Here is a 22,257-nt window from a genome sequence, read left to right as displayed (position 1 = left end):
AACTGAAAGCCCAATCTTAATGCATCTTATATTTGTCAGTTGGTTGGTTGTGTGTGTGAGAGAGAGAGAGAGAGAGAGAGAGAGAGAGAGAGAGAGACACACACACAACACATGCAGCCTCATACACAAACACACACACTTGATATATGCTTGTTTAAAAACAACTGATAAAAGACCAATGTATAATGTATACAACACTACAGTTTCTTGTACCTCTATAATGTAAACTCTGTTTCATCTGGCTTAATTTGTTTATAAAGCCATCACGATATCACGTTCATTTTCAAAATGTTTTAGTTTTTAGGCAGATTCCTTACAAGTTTGAGAATATGGAAACGTGCTTTAAAGGTTAACACAAATATCAAACATTTTAACTGAAGCTTGTAGATATATTCGGCCATATATTGTGTTTTTGTGTTTTCGGTCACCGTTTAATTTCGAATGTAGTGCTGTGAAACCCAAGCCTAGATTTGCATGCAGCGATGGGAGACGATTTAGGAAACGAGTGGTGGACTCAGGGGGACTATTCAGGTATTTTTTTTAAAATTTGCGCAAGATGCAACCAGTTGACATCCTGTAATATATACATTTAGATACTCTGCATGATATTTATTCTAAAAGGGAGGTATGTCTGTTCTCCGTATTTACGTAGCTGCGTTTACCCAGTAGCTAGGATAGCTAATTAGCGTTAGTTAGCTAGCTAGATGCCGGGAAAATAAGTTTCTTTATATACAAACCGGCGTTTGCCCTTTCGAGAATCTTAGGTTTTTTAATAACACAGCAGTTTCGGACAGCAATCTTATGTGCTTTAATATTTTTAGCCGTTTTTAACTGTCTACATTTCCACGAGACTCATTACCCGACGAAACGTGCGTTGTTTCCTCGAACTGCATCTTGGGGGTTGTAGTTGCTTGATTTATAACCTAATTAGCGAGTAGAAAATAAAGAAATATGAAAAAGATTGTTTGTAATTGTTTGGCAGGCGCATTACAGTACATAGCAGGTCAATTGATGTAATTTTACTGTTTCTGCCAGATGTGTCAAATGTAGAAGAGGAAACGCAGCCAAAGGCAAAAGGGCACACAAAACAGAATGCAAAGAAAAGAAAACTTACATCGTCGAGGCCAGACAAAGCCAAGAAGAAGCCAGTAAAGATACTCAAACTGACATGTTAACGATTTTTGTAGGGGAATGGGCGTATTATAAAATGTATTACCTTATTTGATTAAAGGTACAGGATACAATCGCTTTTTCATTCTTTACAGAAAGAATGCTTAGTTACAAAAGAAAAAGCAAAAGGAGAAGAAGGATCCAAAAAGCCCAATAGACGGAGAAAGGTAACTGTTTACTTGTCTTGGCGCTCTTGTTACCTTGATGCAGCATGCATAGAAATTACTGACAACTTGCAACTCCAGTTAGCAAACTGCCTTCATTTCTGTTGGAAGGTGTGTGTATGTGCTAAATTATCATAACACCACGTTTTTCCTGTGCTGAGTGGTTAACAGGAAATGCAGTTGAATTGGCTACATCTAGCATTATACTTGTTAGAAACAGTGATTAAACCATCAATTTTAAGAGCAGTACATTCACCCCTCTGTTTAGAAGAAGACCATTACAGATGTGTTGGCCAGTTCAGATCCTGCACCAGGCTCTCCAGCTGACCTAAGGAGCCTCCTGCAGTCTCATTTTGGAGCAACGCGGTCTGTTATTGAACAGGAAGAGCGCTTCCTACCAGGTTGGTCACCATCAGCCTCAGTAGTCTAAATGCTGCTACGTGTTTTATTTCTGAAAATGCACCTGTGCAAGATATATTTTTAGCTGTGCATGTTTCCTTTCAGAATCATGCTTCTTGATGAGTAATGATCTCTCTCACAGCCTGTCATCCTACCTCAAAGAAGGTGTGTAACACACCTATGTATGTCCTTACAAAAATCACAGCTGAGAAATTTGATCTCACACTTCCAGAAGCAGGATCTCCGTGTTCCACAGCTTAAAACCTTTATTGCTTTGTTTCTTTGACTTTCCTCTTGCTCAGTTTGTCCCAAGTGGTCTAAAGTACAGAAGCAGCACACACAGACAAGCTCGGTTTTACTGCTCATCGTCTGTGGTTCGGCACTACGAACCATCGAACTCATCAAGTTAGTAATGACTTCCCTCCTGCCTGCTTTAGGAAGATTCTGTGTGTATGTGATGTTAATGACTTTCTCCTTGTTATTTTAAGGCAGCTAACAACATTCAAGGGACAGGCTAAAGTACTAAAGCTCTTTGCCAGACACATCAAAGTAGAGGAGCACATGAAGCTCCTGAGTAAAGGTGTCACCCACATAGGCGTGGGGACCCCTGGCAGGGTGAGCGTCCTCATAGAAAAAGGTCAGTAAACATGTCTAATGTTTCATAAGAAACATTAGCTTTTAATTCCATTAGTTTGCAATTGTATCAATTTATTTCTGTTTAAATCTTGACCTCTGTATGGTAGAGGGATTGCATCTGCAGGCACTGCGATATCTTGTATTTGACTGGAACTACAGAGACAGGAAACAAAGGAAGATGGTGGACATACCAGAGGTACCCCACACACTTTTATTGTCAGTGTTCAAGCATGTCATGCACCATGTTTAGCAAAATGCGGAAAATTAGATAAAATGTACAGAAATTGAGTTATCAAGAATGTGCATTTAATAATGTGTAAGAAATAAAAATACCAACGACTGTACAATAACATGGAATAAAATGGGGTATAATGCCAAAACAACTCATGAACGAATTAGTGCTTGACTGGCAGTAGCTGCCATATTAAACCCTGAAATAGTAACTGCTATATGAGGTGGTTCATCTCCCAAGCCCTTTTCTCTGCTCTGTGTTGCAGGTGAAGGGAGAATTTGTGAGGCTGATGGAGACTGGCATTATTAAGAAGTGCCAAGAAGGTGCAGTTAAAATTGGCCTGTTCTAAGTATGCATTGTTATTCATGTCTGCCTCCAACTGCTCTTCCAAAAATATACGTTTCATCTGTGCATTTGTTTTGATTTTATTAAAAGGTTGTATATTTTATGTAAAGAGCCAGCTGTGTCTGTTGCAAAGAATACACTTCACTGGTGGTTCAGATCTAAAAATAAGCTCGTCTGATTGGACAAAGGATGTGCCTATTTCCCTTACCGGAGAAGAATTCCTACCATTAAGTAATGAGCAAGCAGTTGTGTTCTACATACAGGGGGAAAACTGAGTGATCACAATATCCCATTACATCCATCCATATATAGGCACATGCACACAACTAGACATATGATGGCAGGAATGAGCAGTGCTTATCAAACTCAGGTGCACATAAAAAGCAGACATTTTCATCCAAAGCAAAGTTACCATTATGGCAGTACAACTTGAGCAATTGAGGGTTAAGAGTCTTACTCAGGGGTCCAACATTGGCAGGGCTTGAACCAGCAACCTTCTGATTACAAGTTGACAAGACAAGTACCTTAACCACTGAGCTTCCAGAGCTGGTTGTTTGTGCTGTAGGACATAAATGTTTGTGCGTGTATGTGAGGATTTTGTTAATGAGTAACAAGCTGGGTCCAAAGTTCACGCACCTGTACAGGATCCTGGGAAATCTATTCAGATGAAGAGATCTAGTGAAAGACGGTTTCATTTAGCTATTTTTTGATGAAAACCTAGCAGTATTTAGCTCGCAGGTTAGTGGGCAGTGTGTTGATGGCTAAGAATCAGGTGGGTGCAGGGCCATTCGCCAGAAGGCCCGATAACTCGGCGTTTAAACAGCAGAGACTACCAGCCTGGTCTCCCTCCCTGACACCACATACCGTGCTGTCTGTCTTCTATGGCCTCTCGCTCATCTGTGTTCTTCTGGGAATCTGGCTTCTCATTACCGTTCAGAACACATACCAGCTGAAGGTGAGCCTGTGTACGTTTATATTAATGTTCAAATACTTATGTATAAAACATAAACCATATCTTGTAAGTCTTATGTTTAAAAACAGGTCGTATACTTGTTCTACCAGGAAGTAGTCCTTTTTTTAAGCTGTCATGCTCTTATACAAGCCTGCTGTTGCACACAGTAACAAGTCTGATTAAAACTTACAAACGCACTCGCGTATGTGTGTAGATTGTAAACTTATGTGCTAAGACCTAAATCAGGGGTTCGCATGTCGCCATTAGCTGAAATACAGTGAGGGCCGTGTTCCACAGTTGTAAGCCGCAGAGCTCATACCAAGAGTACCACCACTCGGCACGATTTGTCGGAAGTTTCCAGCGTCGGGAACGAAAAACAGGTCTTGTAGTGGTACATAATCGAAGGACAGCGATGTGGTGTGTGGGACGCCCACAACAACCTGAAAAAGAGTCTAACATGTCAGATATTTTTGAGTATCTTCTCACGCCTAGTCTGACAAATTCTACGTGTAGAAGTGACTGACCAGTAGGACGACCGAGTGCTCGCCAATGCACATATGTAACCATGGTGATGAGAGAGGGAAACGGCTGCTGATTTCAGTTCTAGTGATTGTAAAACCCGCTGTATTGAGATATAGGTGACATTTGTATCTTCATTTATCAAAGAACACAATTCGCAAAACTAAATCCAGTTTGTTTACAGCGAACCTGATAGCTAGCTACATTTATGTCGTGTTTTTGACGTTATCTCAAGTTCTCTTTGAAGGATAGACGGCACTTGACACCCAGGCACGGCTCCCCAGTCGGTGTTTTAATGTTTTTTGTTTTTCTCGTTTTCTCACCACAAAAGCACCAGCATCACACGTATATCTTCTGTAGCCGATGGAGCATTTCTTGTCCCTCTTCCCTGACGACCTATATTTCGCGCAAGGACGTGAACGGTGGTTGTTTGGCATCAAATGTGTAGTGGTGCCAAGACATAGCAAGACATGTCACTATGCTTGTCTAATCTGGCACAGTGACCGACATGAAAGACAAATTCATCGTGTAGTCTGAACCCCCCACCAAACACACACACACACACACACTCTCACTCACTTACTCTCCTGGTAATATTGCCTTGAGTGCGTTTTCTTTCTAACAGGTTGACTATACAAATGGATCCTGTAAAAAATGCTTTGAGATGCGCAAGTACCCAGCCAACGCTACGAAGAACTGCATATGTACCGCCAACTTCAAAGTTCCAAAGGCCTTCCTGGTATGTCTGTGTGAGTTATGGCCGAAGAGATGAGATACTGATTGTCTGTCTGTGTAATAGTTACAGAAAGATGATTTGATAAAAGCAAAGGCTTACATCTTGTCCTTCCAAGACCTCGTGATTAGCTAGCAACTTTAATGCTGCTTTCTTGCACCTCATATTTAATATTATTTTCTGCGGTCATGTTTGAGAACACACATTACTGCAAATAAAATACACAGTTAATAAGTGTGATTTTACTTTTTATTTGTTGAATGAGGGCTTTTCCTGCTTCTTTTTATGCAGTCATGAACAGGCATTGTAAAAAATTACATCATTAAAAAATGTGTTTTCTAGGTATAAATGTGCAATTTAAAAATGCAGGTAAAATAACTTAGAAAACGCCCCATATATGCCCAAACAAATCTAAAAAACAGGTCAATTTTACACATTAGACTCAAGGGTCTAGAATGCAGCCTTTACATTTGACAGGTCTTATGCAGACATTTCTTTTCCTGGTTTGAGACAGTTACACCTCCAATGGTTCCGTGTGCTTCAGCAGAAAATTGCCAAGTGTAAGAATGTTTTTAAAAAAATAAAAATAAATAAAAAACCCAAAACTTGGTACTCTTGCCAGCATTATCTTCATTCTTCTGAGTTTTAATTTTTATTGTTTGCTATAAGAACTATGAAGAAAAAAATAACACGTACCATAATGCTCCACAGTAAATATAATTCTGCATGTGTTAATCAAAACACTGTTGTTCACATTAACAGCTAAGCTTTCACAGTATATTGTAAGTTAATATTATTTACTCACAACAATACACCCATGGCGCATCACATTTAAAACTATTTTTCATGGAATTCGTGAAATACATGGGGTTCATTGTCACACAGTTTGCCCTGTTTTAAGTTGCTGATACATGCTCTTATCCTTGTACCAGTGAGGTCCTACTGGGATCGAGAGAAAACATGCGTGATGTCGTGTTGTCTCACTCAGGGGGATGTGTTCTTCTACTACGGCCTGATTAATTTCCACCAGAACCTGCGCCGGTACATGGACTCCCGCGATGATGCCCAGCTGGTCGGGAGGAAGAAGAGCCTGAAGGTACTCTCCATCTCCTTCTCCCTCCCACCATCTCTCACCACCTCAGGCTTTCTTTCTCCTTCCACTCTTTCTCTTTCTGCCAAGAATTGCCCCGGGGCCTGAATTCCGGACCCCGTGAGTCTGAGTGTGTGCATAAGCCTTCATCTCTCTCTCCCTCCCTCTCACTCCTCGGTTTCAGCTGTGTTCATTAATACCACCATCCGATTGAATGTTTTGGCATGTCATGTCTCCTGCAGTTCCCCAGCACGTACTGCAAGCCATTTGCTTATGATGAGAACGGCCTGCCTATTGCTCCCTGCGGCGCTGTAGCAAACAGCAAGTTCAATGGTAAGACTTGTTTGTTAGAATGACAATACATCCTGCTGATTTATTTTTAATGTTTGGGGCTCAGGTTTGTTTGGTTATTTGTTTTGGATCCCAGACTCGTTTAGATTGGTGTATCATCAGCTGGATGGGCCTGCGGTGACTGTTCCGCTCCACAGGAGGGGCATCACCTGGTACACAGACAAAAACATCAAGTTCCACAACCCTCCAACAAACACTACACTCCAGGAGGCCTTCCAAGGTGTGACTACACACATACACACACACACACACACACACACACACACACACACACACACACACACAAAAACCTCATAAACTCTCACTTGGCCTCAGGTACAGCACAACCATTGTACTGGCAACGACCAGTATATGATCTAGACCCTGAAGATCCCAACAACAATGGCTTCATCAATGATGACCTGATTGTGTGGATGAGAGAGGCAGCTTTCCCCAACTTCAAAAAGCTCTACGGCATTCTCAACCGTGCCCACGCCCTTTTTTCACATGGCCTGCCCGCCGGCAACTACAGCATCATCATCACATATAGTATCCTCATTACATCTGGCGCATGTCACTCACAGATGATACCAATTCTATTGGCTAAAAATTTTTTTTAGCAGTCAGGAAAACATTCTTATTGGTTTATGATTGTTGTGGGTGTTGTCAGCCTAGGTGGTGAATTCAGTGAATTAATTAAAATAGTGTATACTCATACACTGCACTAATTACTCCTTTGTTTGTTGCTGGCTACATTCAGATAAAACGATATAGTATAAATGTGGGTATGTCTCAGAAGAGAAGCCAGCCTGATCCTTGACCTCTGACCCAGATTTCCCCGTCCAATACTTCCAGGGCAAGAAAGAAGTGGTTGTTTCCACAGTGACCTGGTTTGGGGGCCAGAATTATTTCCTGCCCATCGCATACCTAGTGAGCAGTGGGATGACATTCATAGCAGCCATCGTTCTCACTGTGATCCATGTGAAGGTGGGCCGGGATGGAAAGAACATGGAGGAGTAAGAGAATGCAAGAGGAAGAAGAGGGACAGAGAAGCCTTTAAACAGGACTGTATGATCATGGAGAGGCATACAGTGACCTCAAAAACTGAAATGCCTTTTTCCTTACAATGCCCCACCTTTTAGCCACCTTTAGTAAAAGTTGACAGACATTGCATCAGTGAATTAACAACTGGGTCCAGTAGAATCCTGGAATTAAAGCTGACTGTGCAGACATGCGCTTCACACAACTGCCCAGGGTTGATGTGTGGATGCTCCTCTCTACAGGTCTTGCACTTGAATTCATCCCAAAGCTGATAAATGGAATTGACTAGGAGATTGTCAGCCAGGTCATTAAATGTGTTTCACCTGAATGTTCCATAAACCATTCCTGACAGGTTTTTGCAAGGTAACATTATCTTAATGAAAGTACCCATTCCTTTAGGTGTACACACTGGCCTTGAATGGATGAACCTGGTCCCCTGCCGTGTTAAAGTATGCCTTGGAATCAAGGCATCGATGTGGGCCTAGTGTGTGTCAGCTTAATGCTAAATCATTGCACTTCTACTGCCAGTCTGTATGGTTGTAATCATTCATGAAGGGGTCCATTGCCTTGTGTTTTGTATGCTGCACCTAGTCTATCATCAAGGTGGTGCATTTAGATCTAGGATTTATCAAACCACACAATCTAGTCCTGATGTGTTCCACTTCAAACTCCTTTGGCTGTTTACTGTGTACAGACCTAGTCATAACCTTCATGGTCACCTACTGTTGAAATTGTGTTCCAAAATTGGTTGCTGTACCCCACAGTTATATGGTGATGTTAACCGGTTTTCTATGTGGTGAGGATTTATGGTTATAGCCTGAGCCAGCCGACATCTCCAGCATTTAGTCACCAAGAGCCACCTCACAAAAAGCAAACATTTTATCGAGGTGCGTTGTGTGCAGGACTGAGGTTGCTGCCTATTAAAAGCCCAGCAACTCTCCAGTCTTGGCGATGTTCAAACCAACACCCCCCCACATCCATCCATCATCATGTCTTACCCAAAGCCTGTTAGATTCACACCCTAAGCCCACTCTTGGTAATCTATTCAGAGATGAAGCAAGTGTACAAACAGTGCTGTTGCAAACACCTGTTTGGGTTACAGATATGTAGGAGATATACAGGAGAGACGACTACTTCTGCAAAGGCAGGGGTTCTCTTTTTCTGTTCACAGTATCAGCTCAGCACTGCACATTTGTTTCTCTCTGAGTCAGAATCTGGTGTCATAATGTGAACTGATAAGGTATTAAAAATAAATATTTTTCTTCTGACTGAGAACATATGTTGGTGGATGATGACCTTTTCATCAGTAAGGCCACATAACTTATCCATGGAGTGATTTCAACCCACAGGAGCTGCAATATCAGACCAGAATAACCACACGGTAAGCACTCCATGTAATTAATACTTCTCTCCAGCAGAGGTCAGCATGGTAACATAATTCAGTAAACCATGACATGTACCTGCCAAACCTTTGAATTCGAAGATGTATCGTTTTAAAATTGCCCCTTATAAACTGTTGGAGGATTCAACATGCTAAATATTTCTTTAAGAATATGAAAAGCCCACATGCATGTACACTTATATGCATAGGATTTAATGTAGACTGTAGGGGGATTTTTTTATTCTAAATAAATTCTTATTCCAAGATTGTCTAAAATATTCTATGAAGCCAGAATCTGTCATTATATTTTTATTAAAACTTCAATTTCATTTAAAGTCTTTTTTTTAATCTATACAGTCATTCTACAGTACCAACCATAATTCAGAAAACCATTTACAGTGAATAGTGCACACATACTCTTCAAAATTATGCAGCTACATAGCCACACACACGCTCACTCACTCATGAATACAGTGCACAAAAACATACACAGATATGGACACAGAGCTCAGACCCACCTAATATCAATAAAATCAGACTTTGTGGACACTGAAACACAGTAGGACACAAAGACCAAGCACACACACTAAAAAGTTCACCATTTTAGAAGCTCAGCAAGACAGATGCTCTGCTCCCATTAATATTCTGAACATTTAGTACCGCAAAACCCTTTTAAACTCTCTTCTGACTACAGGCTTCCGTCAGGTTGAGATATGGTCATTGTTGCCTTAGGTGTTCCCTCAGATTTCAGGTTTGAAAAATCACACCTTAAATAGATGACATTTAGGTCAGCATGCACAAATCTCATCACAAGGTAACATTCTGTCTCACAAAAATATTACATTGTCAGTTGATTATGTTGGATCACTGTTTGGCATTATTTGAGACCAATGTGCTATGTAATGTATTTAAAGCCATCAGTGGATTCAATCAGGCATGGATGTCGGCATCTTGGCGTACTATTTAAAAATCAGCACAAAAGTGTCACATTTGGCAAGACATCCCACGGCAACAGTGTATCTATGACAACAGTGCATTCATGAGTGCTGCGTAGCTTAGCCACGGTCTGCTAGTGGTTTGGGCACTCTGCACTGCTGAAATATCTCAGCAGGAAAGGAAAAAACCCCTCAAATAAATAGGAAATAATATTTGTGTTGAGAACAGTGACACAGGTTTCTCCCATTCTTTGTGATGGATGTAAAAGTGTATTAAAGAAATGTGCTTTTGAACAGACAAGGACCAGAATGGCTCCCAGAATGAACTGACAAAAAATGATTTGTACCGTTAACCATCTTATACCAATTACTGCTTAGCCTGATTAGTCTGTTCATCACAAAGGTTAAATTAGCGATGAACAGCAAACTGGTGATTGTGTAAATGAAATTGTCATTTTCAGATGTAGAGCTAGCTAGAAGAGGCTAGGTAAGGATTTAGGCTAATACCTGTGCGTTACATGCAGGTTGTAAAATCATACAGGAGAACCAGCATATAGTAATCCATTTACCTGTGCTACAGCCGATTAAATAAACAGTATCCCATGGTCATACAGCTGCTAATGTTTACCCAAAACATGGTGAAATATTACCAGAAAAAAATTCTGAGTAAATCTAAGGACTGACTCTCAGGATTAATGAAAATGTGTAGGGACTCACAGTTTAATGACAGTTACATATCTAGACACCCACACACCCACCAACATTTTGACACAGATCCACACATAGATATCCACTAAAACAGTAGTGTAGCGGTCTCCCTGCCTAACTCACTCTCTCAGACATTCCTGTGTGTTATTTCAGTGATAGGACTGGTATGGCATGCTATTTGAGGAGACCAGAACAACGACATTTGCACATACGGCTATAAAGTAAAACATGCACTCGCACTTGTCACACTTGTCTGCATTTCTTTTCAGGACGGTAGTCTTTCTTTGGGTCAAAGTTTAACTCAGATTTGGGCCCTGCGCTCTGATTGGTCAGTCTATTTCCTGGCATGGGGTATTGCTGGAATTCTGAGGCACCTGGTATAACTGCCCCTCTGTGGGTGCAGCTTGGTCAGACATGTTTTTGGGTGTGTCATACATGGACGTCCCTGATTGGTCACAGTCTGTTTGGGCCACTATACCATGGCCACAGAAAGGCAGTGCACCTCCTGATATGTGATTGGCTCTGTCAGTGGTGATGGGAATGGCATACTCCGCTCCAGAAGCAGGAAGAGGTTCAGCATAGGCGTGATATTGTTCAGGGGTCAAGGGTGCGTCGTACTCAGGGTCGGCTCCCTCCTCGGGCTTAAATGTTGACCTTTGACCCAGAGAGGTCATGGTACCACTTACCAGCGGCTGAGCATATTCTGGGGAGACAGATAGAACAGGATAAAAACAATGACCAAAGAAAAGAATGCCAACAATAGACTCTATATGCATGTGTGTTGTTAACACAGGCTGAATGTGTGTGTGTGTGTATACCTGCAGGCTCGACTCGTGGTCTCTGGTGGTCAGCTGGAGCAGAAGAACTATAACGCACACATTCCTCCCCATCCAACTTAGAGGGCAACAGCTGCTTCATGCTCTTCCACCATACTAGAACACACACACACGTATATATAATTTTTTTTACATTACATTTATTGCATTTATCTGACACTTTTATCCAAAGCAACTTATAATTTGGACTGAGCGCAATTTCTTTGAGCAACTGAGGGTTAAGGGCCTTGCTCACAGGCCCAACAGTAGCAACTTGGCTGTAGTGGGGCTTGAACTGGCAACCTTCTGATTACTAGTCACGTACCTTAACCACTGAGCGACAGCCAATGACATTCCAGCCAACATAATGAGTGTGTAAAGATACGTGTACCTGTTCGATCCCAGTGTGGAAGATCATAGGTCACTTCAGGGCTTTTCCTTAAGCAGAACACAGTGAACCAATAGGGGGAGTTAAAATCCTCTTGTATATATTATCATCTCATATATAGATGATCTGTATGTGCTGAATCATCTTCCGCATACATGCTAAAGCAGTCTTTGGAGCCACCCGGTAAGTCAGACGTTCCCTTTTTCGGTAACATCCGATCTCAGCTTATTTTGACGGTTTGAAACGGGCTTACGTTAGGCTTGGCCATCACTGGCAATCCTTCCACAACCCTGCTCCTGTCAGGCTCGTTACTACTGTCAAACAGACTGCAGTGTGTGCGGTGCTGACCTGCTCTTCCAAAGCCACGTGCACACCACCAGCAGCACAGGAGCTGTCAGGACAACCACGAGCACGGGCACCAACACCGCCACCAGTGCCATCTCTGGAAGCAGCACACAATACAACACCACGGGGCACATGGGGTTATCGTCGGGGCAATTTGGCGACAGAACGGCAGGACGTGACCCATTGTGAGAGCTGTTCTTACCAAAAAGCAAATGGCAATCAGAAAGGTTCAAATAAATATATAAATAATGATGGAAACTACTTTTAAAAAAGCAATTTGTGGGAATGGACATAGGTTTCATACATGTGGCAAAGCTTCAATCAGAAAGAAGCAGGAATCGATGTCTATGATCTGCTGAATTGCTGAATTATAACAGGATCTCACAATATACAATACAATGACTTTTTTTCTTACCATTATTAGTCTGTGGGGGCACGGTGATATTCCGAACATTTGATGTGCATGTAGTCGGCTCCTGGTGCGGAGGAACAGTGCTTCTTTTGGGAGGAGGGGCTGGGTAAAATATTCGTGGCCTCGCTGGCCAACAAAAGGAACAAAATGCACTTTCATAAAGTTGATCATTCTAAATTGATGCCTTATTTCTAACTTTACATACATGTGATTGGTCTTACCTATATGTAATTGACAGCCAAGCAGCTCCATTTTAAGGGAAATCCTCTGGTTCCACTGGGAGGGGCTTATTCTGATGAACCGTGCTTCAATTGGTGGAATGAAGTTGTTACGCACTTCTTGAAGATAGTTGGTATTTCCTTGGAAAACCTATAAATTCAATACAGTCATGTTTTGCAACAAAACATTTGGTCTTTACCCAAGTTAATTCATAATGTGTTGAATCAGAGGGCAATGATTTGTTGTGCTCTTACAAGAGAGACACTCAGTGTGTAGACAAGATTGAAATTTACATTCATTTGCTCAATTCACTGTCAGTGACATGTTAGTGTTATCAGACCCCTCACAACGCAGTACTGCATCACTGACACAACAAAGGTTTACAGCCCTCTTCTTAATTGTAACCAATCAATGAGCTCCTCATTAAGTTCTCAACCAATCAATGGCCATTCATTATTAACGACTAGCAAGCGCATTTAAATGGCTGGGCTCTTAAACCCCATCCACTTCTTGCCACAAACTGTAAATTTTCTTAACTGCCAAAAAAGCTAGAATGAAAGGAGATGGTATTATGCATGTGTACTACCTTGTCTTGGTCTGAGCCTACATCCTGATAAGCGTTCCAGTCCTGTCCATCATTGCTATAGTGCACACGATAGGTAGAAACATAAAATTGGTGCTCAGGTAGGGTGGAGCCAGAGGTGATGATTCCTGAATAAGGGGGTGGACTGGTTATTAGCATCCATCAACAAAAGAACTCTCTCCTTCCCTTATCTTTTCTTTCTCACTCTTTTACCTGTTATTTTTTTCTCTCTCTTCAGATCCACCTGTATCCATTGTTTTGTGTCACCGTGGGCTGCTGCCCACGGAAGACCTGCCCTTTTCAGCCTAGCCCCTGAGGGTGCCCACACAGAAGGTTCATCGCCGTGACGACCCCACTCCCACACAGAGGAGGTGGAGATTTGAGAATCGCTGACCACACCCGACTCCAGACCCAGTGTGCCATAGCAGCCTGGTTGAGAAGCACAGAGACAAACGAAATCTCCTCTTAAGCACTATTTAGAGAGCGCATGCATATCTGACTTCATCTTTCCACTAGGAGGATGGGACAATGTTAGCTGTTTACTAATACACGCTTACAAAGGCTGGGCTCAAGTGATAGTCATTCAGTTGCTGTAAGTAAACTCCGGTAAGTCTTCCATGTGAATCTTCAGTCAGACTTACCGCTGGTTTTAAAAGTGAAGAGACTCGGGGAGAGGGTCCCTCTTTGGGGAGAGAGAAAGATGGAGCGTAAGAGAAAAAAAATATATATATTGATCAGTTACTCATCCTCTACAGTATTAATGCGGATACCTCAAGGGCAAAAGTGGGAAAGTAAACAATGTATCAAGAATAAGCCTGCCTGCGTGTGTCTGTGAATAAAGAGTATGCAAGAGGACAATGGAAGGAGAGCAGTCAGTCAGGCGGTGGCAACTTACGCCGCGGAGGTGACATTGTTGGCCAGCGTGCTGTCATAGTGCGGGATTCCTGTACTGCTCACCACACTGACCTTCCCCCCCAGACTGTTGGACACCACCCCAGCGTGGATAGCAGCCAGGCATAACCCAGAGGACTGGAGGTTGAGAGAGAGAGAGAGAGAGAGAGAGAGAGAGCGAGAGAGAGAGAGAGAGAGAGAAGGAATGGAAAAGAGACTGAGATGACTGAGACAGACTAATTGAGCCATAAGCCACAAGACAGAGAGATGACTGACTTGGCTGGTGATGTCACATCCTGGGAGCAAATGGAACGCTGACATTATTGTTGTGAAGTTGCCACTTCAGTCTTTCCGCAGAATTCAGTTTGAATTACAAAGACACATACCCAAACAATGACACAGAAATGCAGATGGAAACACACACACAAACGCACACACGCTTCCCATAGGCGCTGTCGGACTTGTATTGGAATTATGAGGCAAGCCCTGTTTTAAAATTGACATTTCTTTTCTCCCTCCCTCTCTCTCCATCCCTCAACCGCAGACTGACCACAGACACCAGGCAAACTTTCAACACACACACATGCACCGCAAACACACACCACTTCCTATTGGCAAAATAAAAACACCACCAGCTTCAGTCACTTGCCACTGCACACACCCACCATCCAAATTAGATACGTGTGCATTCAACACACGTGCACATATATATATGGGGCCCACAGTAATGCACAGGGTGTTGGAGATCTCTAGAGGAAGGCTTAATTCTGTCAGCTGGTCTGTATTACAAAACTGTTCAGCCAAATACTGACCTAACATCTCCCATAGAGACTCTCACTTACACAGTACAGATATACACCCCACTCACACACACACACACACAGCAAAGTAATGTGAAGACAAAAGTCACCCTAATTCCCCACCACCAAGAAGCCCTAAATTCACAAAATTATTTATTTCAACCAAGCAGTCAAAGCACCAGATTAAACATATTTAACATTTCATACAGTCCCTTGAGAATGGCCAACCACGCCTGTAATGAGATCATCAGCATGGGACCATTAATGATCTAGCATGCAGCCAAGACAGCATGAGGTCATCATTCAGAGACAGTGAGAAAGAGTGAAACAGATGGATTCAAAGAGCTTTTGTCGCAGTGTAAGCCGCGTATGAGTGAGAGCGAGTGAGCATGTGTGTGTGTTAGACGCGTGTGTGTGTGTGTGAACTTACATCTCTGTAGCCATGGGGTATGGTTCCAGACACCTCTCCAAAGTCAGTCAGACACCCCGCCGGACAGAACTTACTGGAAAGAAGGAAAGAAAACTATTCACGTGCACCCATACACACGTATGCACCCACTTCCTTGCAGGCCTGAACATATTTATGTACCTGAACTCAGCTTCAGTGAAGTCATTTCCCTTCTCCAAACAGGTGATCAGATCTGGAAAGAAGAGTAAGAAGTCACACCATTTACAATGCTTTTCCCTGACACACAACACCACACGCATCTTTTCTTTCTCTTCCTCTCTCTGATGCCAGTGTTCAGTCCACTGTCATGGTGACAGCATTGATCTATGCATAAGTAAAGTTGCTGTTGTGTATGTGTGTGTGTGTGTGTGTGTGTGTGTGTGTGTGTGTGTGTGTTTACTTGTGGTTTCTAGCAAGCATAAAAATCTTACTTACTGCATATCTTTACCTCAGTTCTCTCTGGAGGGGTGTATCAGTATATTAGGTTTCAAAAAGAGGATATAGATAAAAGCCTTGAAAAGATCAATACCAACAGCCACAGAAAGACTGTGTGTGTGTGTGTGTGTGTGTGTGTGTGTATTTGTGTGTGTGTGTGTGTGTGTGTGTGTGTGTGTGTGTGTGTGTGTGTGTGTGTGTGTGTGTGTGTGTGTGTGTGTGTGAGACTCTATGTCTGCGGGTGTGGTGTGTGACAGGAAGGTAAGATATATCTTGTGGTAGTGTGTGGTATCATATTGTCCATTACTCAAACCCACAAGCCTGGCACTGTTTGCTTTTCTCCTCCTGATTCATCAGAGAAAGAGGATCTCTGCCTCTCAGGCACACAGACCCCCACCTCTCCCTTCACACATGCACACAGAATAACTCCCTCACTTGACTCAGACTAAGAAAGCAACTGGGAGAGCAAGACAGACATAAGCACGCACACACACACACACACACAGACACACACACACACACACACACACACAACCACCCCCAGCACAGCTGCTGGAATTCCAGGGATGTGAAAGCACAGGATGTACCATGCTTTCCCAAGTACCTTATTAAACCTGTGTGCATGGTCTGTCCAAAGTTTGGAAAATTACAAAATTATTATCTTTATAAATGGCAAAAAACCTAAACCAGTGTCGACAGAAGTAAAATAAAACATTTTACTTATTTCAGTCACAACTAACCAAAGTCAAGACAATTTGGACAGTCATTAACAATGTACAGACATGAGGATAATACAGAGAAACACGTTGTATTCTAGATTTCCTCACAAAATAGTTCAGTGAAATAATTCTTGATCTCTATAACACAGTGGTATGCTTAACCACCTCCAGCTGACATCACTTCCTTTAACTCCGACAACACATTTATTTATTTATTCCTCCATCATCCTTTTCTCGAGCTTAAGGCCAAAGTGATACGGTGTCACAGGCACACCCTACCTCAAGAGGCACGGAAAACTAAAACGAGGTTTTAATCCTCTCCATCATCCCCCCCCCCCCCCCCTCCATAAAGGGATATTTGACTCCACTATGTCTGCAGTGCCTCCCATCAAAAAAGTGATGAGCAGCCACACCTCAAAGCTAAAGGGTCATGCAGCAGTCTCTGACATTCTCTTGTTTTTCTCTCGGTTCTCCCTCTTCCTATAATCAGTTTCACACAAGGCCCCTCCCTCTCATCTGTACAAACACACAAAGGAGTCGTCATGGCAACTCCTAGTGAGCCCTGTGAGAGGTACAGTCTCAGGCTTATGCAAACACACACACACACACACACACACACACACACACACACACACACACAGCCCAATAACTTTAAAATCCATGATTCTAGTTTAACTTCCCATAAGCTCAAACTGAGTTCTGACTTCAAATGCCTTGTGGGAAGTTTGTATTTGTGTCACTCAGTAAGAAAAAAACACTTTGAAAGAAGCTTAAACATTTGACACCCAATGCTTAAACTGGCACCCAAAGTAGGCATAGCTTGGCATATCTAGAATAAATGACACTTTTAAAAATTCATATTTCTTTGCCATTATATCGATTAGCTGTGGACATTGACAGTTAGCTTGAAAGTGCAAAAAATGAGAGGCTCTGAAGGAGTGTGAGTGAGCAGGCTGTGGAGGGAGCAGAGCCAGTCACAGAGGGAGTGGAGCGGAGCGGGAGGCGGGGCTGTTACCTGGATACTCGCTGCTAGCGTAGGAGAGGAAAAACCCACGCCCGTGGTCATGTGGCCCGCTCATGAACTGCACCGTCACCTGGTGGCTGGCTGACTCCACCACCCTGGGCCCCTTCACATCTCCGTGACAGAGCTTGACTAGAGAAGGAGGAGGGGTTAGAGTGGACCGAAGCTTATTATTGGGTGCAGTATACCATAGTTGAGTGGTTCACAGAGAAGTGCAGATCTGCCACTGTTAGAACGTATGTCCAGCATGGCGCCGTGTTGGTTTTTTAGAGTCCGGGTCTGCACAGTGCTAAAGTGCTCTTGGGTGAAGCGACTGTCTCCGTCTGTCTCAGTTTGACGAACAAAAATGGCAGCAATCGTTAGCCACTATAAAAAAAATTTTTAAAAAAGGAATAATGCCCTACTGGATGACAGCAAACCCTGAGATGAGTTACTTCTAGAGGTGGATACCAGTTTTTCTGAACTGATCCAATATTAATATCTTGCATTTGAATGTATCCCAATAAATACTAAGTCAATGTTTTTTCATTAAAAACCACTGCAGAGCTGTAGTTCAGTTGGTTGGGGTAATTGTTTTGTGTGGGATGTATTATATATGATATTTTACAGATTTCATGAAGGGATATGACATTATACGTTAAAATTAATTAAAAACATTTTAACATTTTTTAAACAAGACTACAGCATTTGATTTTTCACTTCCATTGCCTTACCATGAGTGTCTCTTAGTGAGATGATATTTACTACCTTGGTTATCACCTGCTTGGTTCTCAGCTTTACTGTACCCACCCTCACAACACATCCACATGCACACATTTCTAATTTCATAATTTACACACACGTACTGAAATTACTTTACTTCACAGCCAAACTGGAAATGTTTTTCTTTGTTTTCTCTAAAGAAATCACTGCTGGTCATGGATATGGTAGAGAACAGTGCTAAAATGCTATTTTGTCTTGTTTAAATGCTCACATATGAAGGTAGGTAGCCCGTTCCACACACTGGGTTATCAAAATGATACCGATGAAAATTACATGTGTGAGCGCATGGATATTTGAATTTTAACACAATTTTTTATTGTTAATGAGAAGAAAATGCTACAAAGAATCTCTGTAGCCCAAACTAGCCCAGCTGATATCATGTGACATGCTAGAACTGTGCTATTTTCAGGCTGAATTTGTGATGGTATCGGATCTGTTTCCTTAATGTATTCACCGATATTCGATACATCAGTATTTGCTGATATCGATCCGATTCGATAGGACTGGAACATGACAGAATATCACACAGTGATTATTTTGCTCCTTTTAACATCCTAAAACAGAGGGGTAACACAGGATGTGACATATTTATGAATATCATGCCTGATCAGTACACCTACTGAACACTTGTTTAGCACACCTGAAATTTGTCAGAGCAGACAATAAAGAAATGAGCAATTCGTAAAAGGTTTTTTTTGTATGTGGTGGCTGTCCACAATGTCAGTGCAATAAGGACTGAATATTAAATCAGCGCCCCTGGCGCCTGTCTGCAAGCTTACAGGTGTAGCAGCTTACTGCCATGACTACAGTGTAAAAGCAAACAGCTTTGAAGTGATGAGCGCCTCTCTCACCGATCTCCGTCCGGCCGACACCGATGCCGTTGAACAGCCGCAGGTAGGACACCTGGCAGTTCTGCGTGTCGATGTCGAGGTCGGCCACGTGCAGGATGAGTGTGTGCCCCCCCCTCTCCCTGATCTCCCACTCACACACCGAATGCGTGGGGTAAGAGAGGGGGTAGCCTAGAGACGCTAGGCTGCCGCTGCCTGGGCCCAGCAGCGTGTGCCCACAGCCATCCCCTACAACACACATGTTGTAGGCAGGAGTCACAGAAACAGCACACACAGATGCATTACAGTGTAGGCAGGAGTCACAGAAACAGCACACACGGATGCATTACAGTGTAGGCAGGAGTCACAGAAACAGCGCTCACAGATGCATTGCAGTGTAGGCAGGAGTCACAGAAACAGCACACACGGATGCATTGCAGCGTAGGCAGGAGTCACAGAAACAGCGCTCACGGATGCATTACAGCGTAGGCAGGAGTCACAGAAACAGCGCTCACGGATGCATTACAGCGTAGGCAGGAGTCACAGAAACAGCGCTCACAGATGCATTGCAGCGTAGGCAGGAGTCACAGAAACAGCGCTCACAGATGCACTGCAGCGTAGGCAGGAGTCACAGAAACAGCGCTCACAGATGCACTGCAGCGTAGGCAGGAGTCACAGAAACAGCGCTCACAGATGCACTGCAGCGTAGGCAGGAGTCACAGAAACAGCGCTCACAGATGCATTGCAGCGTAGGCAGGAGTCACAGAAACAGCGCTCACAGATGCATTGCAGCGTAGGCAGGAGTCACAGAAACAGCGCTCACAGATGCATTGCAGCGTAGGCAGGAGTCACAGAAACAGCGCTCACAGATGCATTGCAGCGTAGGCAGGAGTCACAGAAACAGCCCTCACAGATGCATTACAGCGTAGGCAGGAGTCACAGAAACAGTGCTCACAGATGCATTACAGTGTAGGCAGGAGTCAGTAGTTTGGTACACAGTATAAGTACAAATATACTATGAATGTATGAAAAAGTTTTGAAGAAATAAATCATTATTTTCCCTTCACCATGTGAATCCTTACTGAATCAACAAGAGCTCTACAATTAAGCAACTTTGAGCACGAAGGAAGTAGAATTAAAAAGATTACTTTTGGGGAGGACAAACAGATCTGCATCATATAATGGGCTTCTCCATCAGCGGAGGTGGCAGGTAAATGGATTTTTGCATTAGCTAATGGTGTCGTGAGGCCTACATCTGTAGTGACCTTCCAATTAAACTTTACTGTCTGCCTCGTACATGTGAACTAAGTGATCACACGGTCAAATGTTATTGGAGACATTTACTGCAACATCAGCACAGCGCGCTGTTAAGTGGGTATCACGTTTCGGTTTCTCCCTGAGACACACAAACGCACGCACGCACGCACGCACCCTGGCAAGATCGCAGCTGATCGCACAGCCTGTCACGCGGTTATGCACCGAACGAATCCTCTCGCGCTGCTGTTACGTAACCGGTACTGGACAATCTCCAGGCCCTCAAAGCAAAAACATCCTCATCTACCCTTCAGGCTCTCTGTACAACGCAACACACACACACACACGATGCACCACATGTTCACTTTTTCTACTGCAAAACTAGTGCATAAAAATCGTTAAAACTCCCACGTTGTAGATAACCCGATGACTCGCGCTTTACAGACAGTACTGCTCCACATCTACCGCAGTGTTTCCCGTTATCGAAGGACCCCGGCCCTTCCCCCTCGCTCTGAACTCCACCAAATGGTACGACCCCCTCTTGTGATCACCTGAAACCCTCTTACACAAGACAACCGTCTTTTCCTCGGGTGTGCGGCGCTCTTTGACCGTGGTCTCCGGAGCACCCTCCAAACAGCCCGAACAACATATCTGGGACCGGAGAGAAGCGGCCGTGGCCCATGTAAGGCATTCAGCTCTCCGCAGAGCAGCGCGACGGTGTAACCGCCACTTACCGACTACAGAAACCGCAGCAGGCGGAGCGGCCAGTGGACGCGGGGGTGGACCGCTCTGGGCCCTTTCGAAAAACTTTCACCAAACTACGCGCGAAGTGCACATACCTTTCTGCGCCCGGGACCCTCTTGCAGAGAGGAAGAGGGTGATGATAAGGACGAAGACCGCAGCCCCTCCGGTCCCTCTCCCCACCATTAGCGACGCATCCATCGCAGTCTGCAGTCCGAATGCATAATGCAAACTGCGCGACCGGGCCGGACGGCAAAAAGTGTACGCGACAGGCCTAAACTGCGGGTAGCATAAGTCGCCGTCGGTGCTCTCCGTATTGTCGCCGCGTCCTCGAGTATTCCGGTATCCGGCCCTAACAGATTTTAGCGGCACTCCGTCAGGACACGGTTCTTGCTCGCTCTTCAATTCAGACACATCCCCAATCTGTTAGACGACTTCCTTCACTTACGCTCCTCCCACCGCACAGCGGCCCCTAGTAGAGTGTTTCGCGGTGGGCCTGTCCGCTCCTCGGCTGCCATAACAGACCCTACACACTGATCAATAATGTCGGGGTGGGATGTCTTCGTCGGCAAAGTTTCCAGACGAGGCGTCTGGTTTATTATGCTTTTGTTGTGCGAAGGAATGAAGAGACTTGTCATTAAATTATCATAAATAAACGCAGATTTCATTTCCTCGTAGACTTAAGTATACTTTTTGTCTGACGTATTAAGAGGGAGAAGGGCTATATTATATCTGCACTGTCGAAGATTCAATTTACAAATAGCAGAACTGGGGACCTTTTGATATAAAGTACTTTTCTGAATAACAGAACAGACTTGCTGTTAAGCTCTTCGTGTGAGTCAGCTGTGTTTAGAGCAACAGAGGGCGAGAACTACTAGGTAAAAGATCAAGCTCAGAAAACCATATTGAGATGTGCATAATTTTTATGTACATAAAATACATAACTACACAAAATAACTCCA

At 43.4% G+C, this 22,257-nt stretch overlaps 3 protein-coding genes across 4 annotated transcripts; 2 read left to right on the top strand and 1 right to left on the bottom strand.

Annotated features, from left to right (window-relative positions):
- Window positions 1-466: 466 nt before the first annotated feature.
- cmss1 (cms1 ribosomal small subunit homolog) lies at window positions 467-3,049 on the top strand. Its single transcript, XM_027005158.3, has 9 exons — window positions 467-531; window positions 1,036-1,148; window positions 1,266-1,337; window positions 1,603-1,735; window positions 1,839-1,898; window positions 2,036-2,138; window positions 2,222-2,370; window positions 2,477-2,565; window positions 2,867-3,049. The coding sequence occupies exons 1-9, from the start codon at window positions 483-485 to the stop codon at window positions 2,948-2,950; spliced, it is 852 nt and encodes a 283-aa protein (XP_026860959.2). The 5' UTR covers window positions 467-482; the 3' UTR covers window positions 2,951-3,049.
- Window positions 3,050-3,544: 495 nt separating this feature from the next.
- Window positions 3,545-8,268, top strand: tmem30c (transmembrane protein 30C). The gene is made up of 7 exons (XM_027005157.3): window positions 3,545-3,901; window positions 5,043-5,156; window positions 6,139-6,246; window positions 6,483-6,573; window positions 6,668-6,811; window positions 6,907-7,119; window positions 7,403-8,268. The coding sequence occupies exons 1-7, from the start codon at window positions 3,704-3,706 to the stop codon at window positions 7,588-7,590; spliced, it is 1,056 nt and encodes a 351-aa protein (XP_026860958.1). The 5' UTR covers window positions 3,545-3,703; the 3' UTR covers window positions 7,591-8,268.
- Window positions 8,269-9,286: 1,018 nt separating this feature from the next.
- dcbld2 (discoidin, CUB and LCCL domain containing 2) lies at window positions 9,287-21,743 on the bottom strand. 2 transcript variants are annotated; one of them, XM_027005160.3, is made up of 15 exons: window positions 21,394-21,743; window positions 19,325-19,549; window positions 17,706-17,843; window positions 15,678-15,729; window positions 15,519-15,591; window positions 14,293-14,426; window positions 14,039-14,079; window positions 13,611-13,826; window positions 13,401-13,525; window positions 12,817-12,964; window positions 12,599-12,721; window positions 12,187-12,280; window positions 11,842-11,888; window positions 11,454-11,567; window positions 9,287-11,338 (listed from the first exon to the last, which is right to left on the bottom strand). In XM_027005160.3, the coding sequence occupies exons 1-15, from the start codon at window positions 21,494-21,496 to the stop codon at window positions 10,965-10,967; spliced, it is 2,007 nt and encodes a 668-aa protein (XP_026860961.2). In that variant the 5' UTR covers window positions 21,497-21,743; the 3' UTR covers window positions 9,287-10,964. The 2 variants fall into 2 exon arrangements, with proteins under 2 accessions (XP_026860961.2, XP_035378818.1); XM_035522925.2 differs by lacking the exon at window positions 19,325-19,549 and having other exon boundaries at window positions 21,394-21,742.
- Window positions 21,744-22,257: the final 514 nt, after the last annotated feature.

This window comes from Electrophorus electricus, chromosome 9 (genome assembly GCF_041902795.1).
Source record: "Electrophorus electricus isolate QZ-2024a chromosome 9, ASM4190279v1, whole genome shotgun sequence".
Classification (NCBI taxonomy): domain Eukaryota; kingdom Metazoa; phylum Chordata; class Actinopteri; order Gymnotiformes; family Gymnotidae; genus Electrophorus; species Electrophorus electricus.
This window is presented reverse-complemented; position numbering and strand designations above follow the sequence as displayed.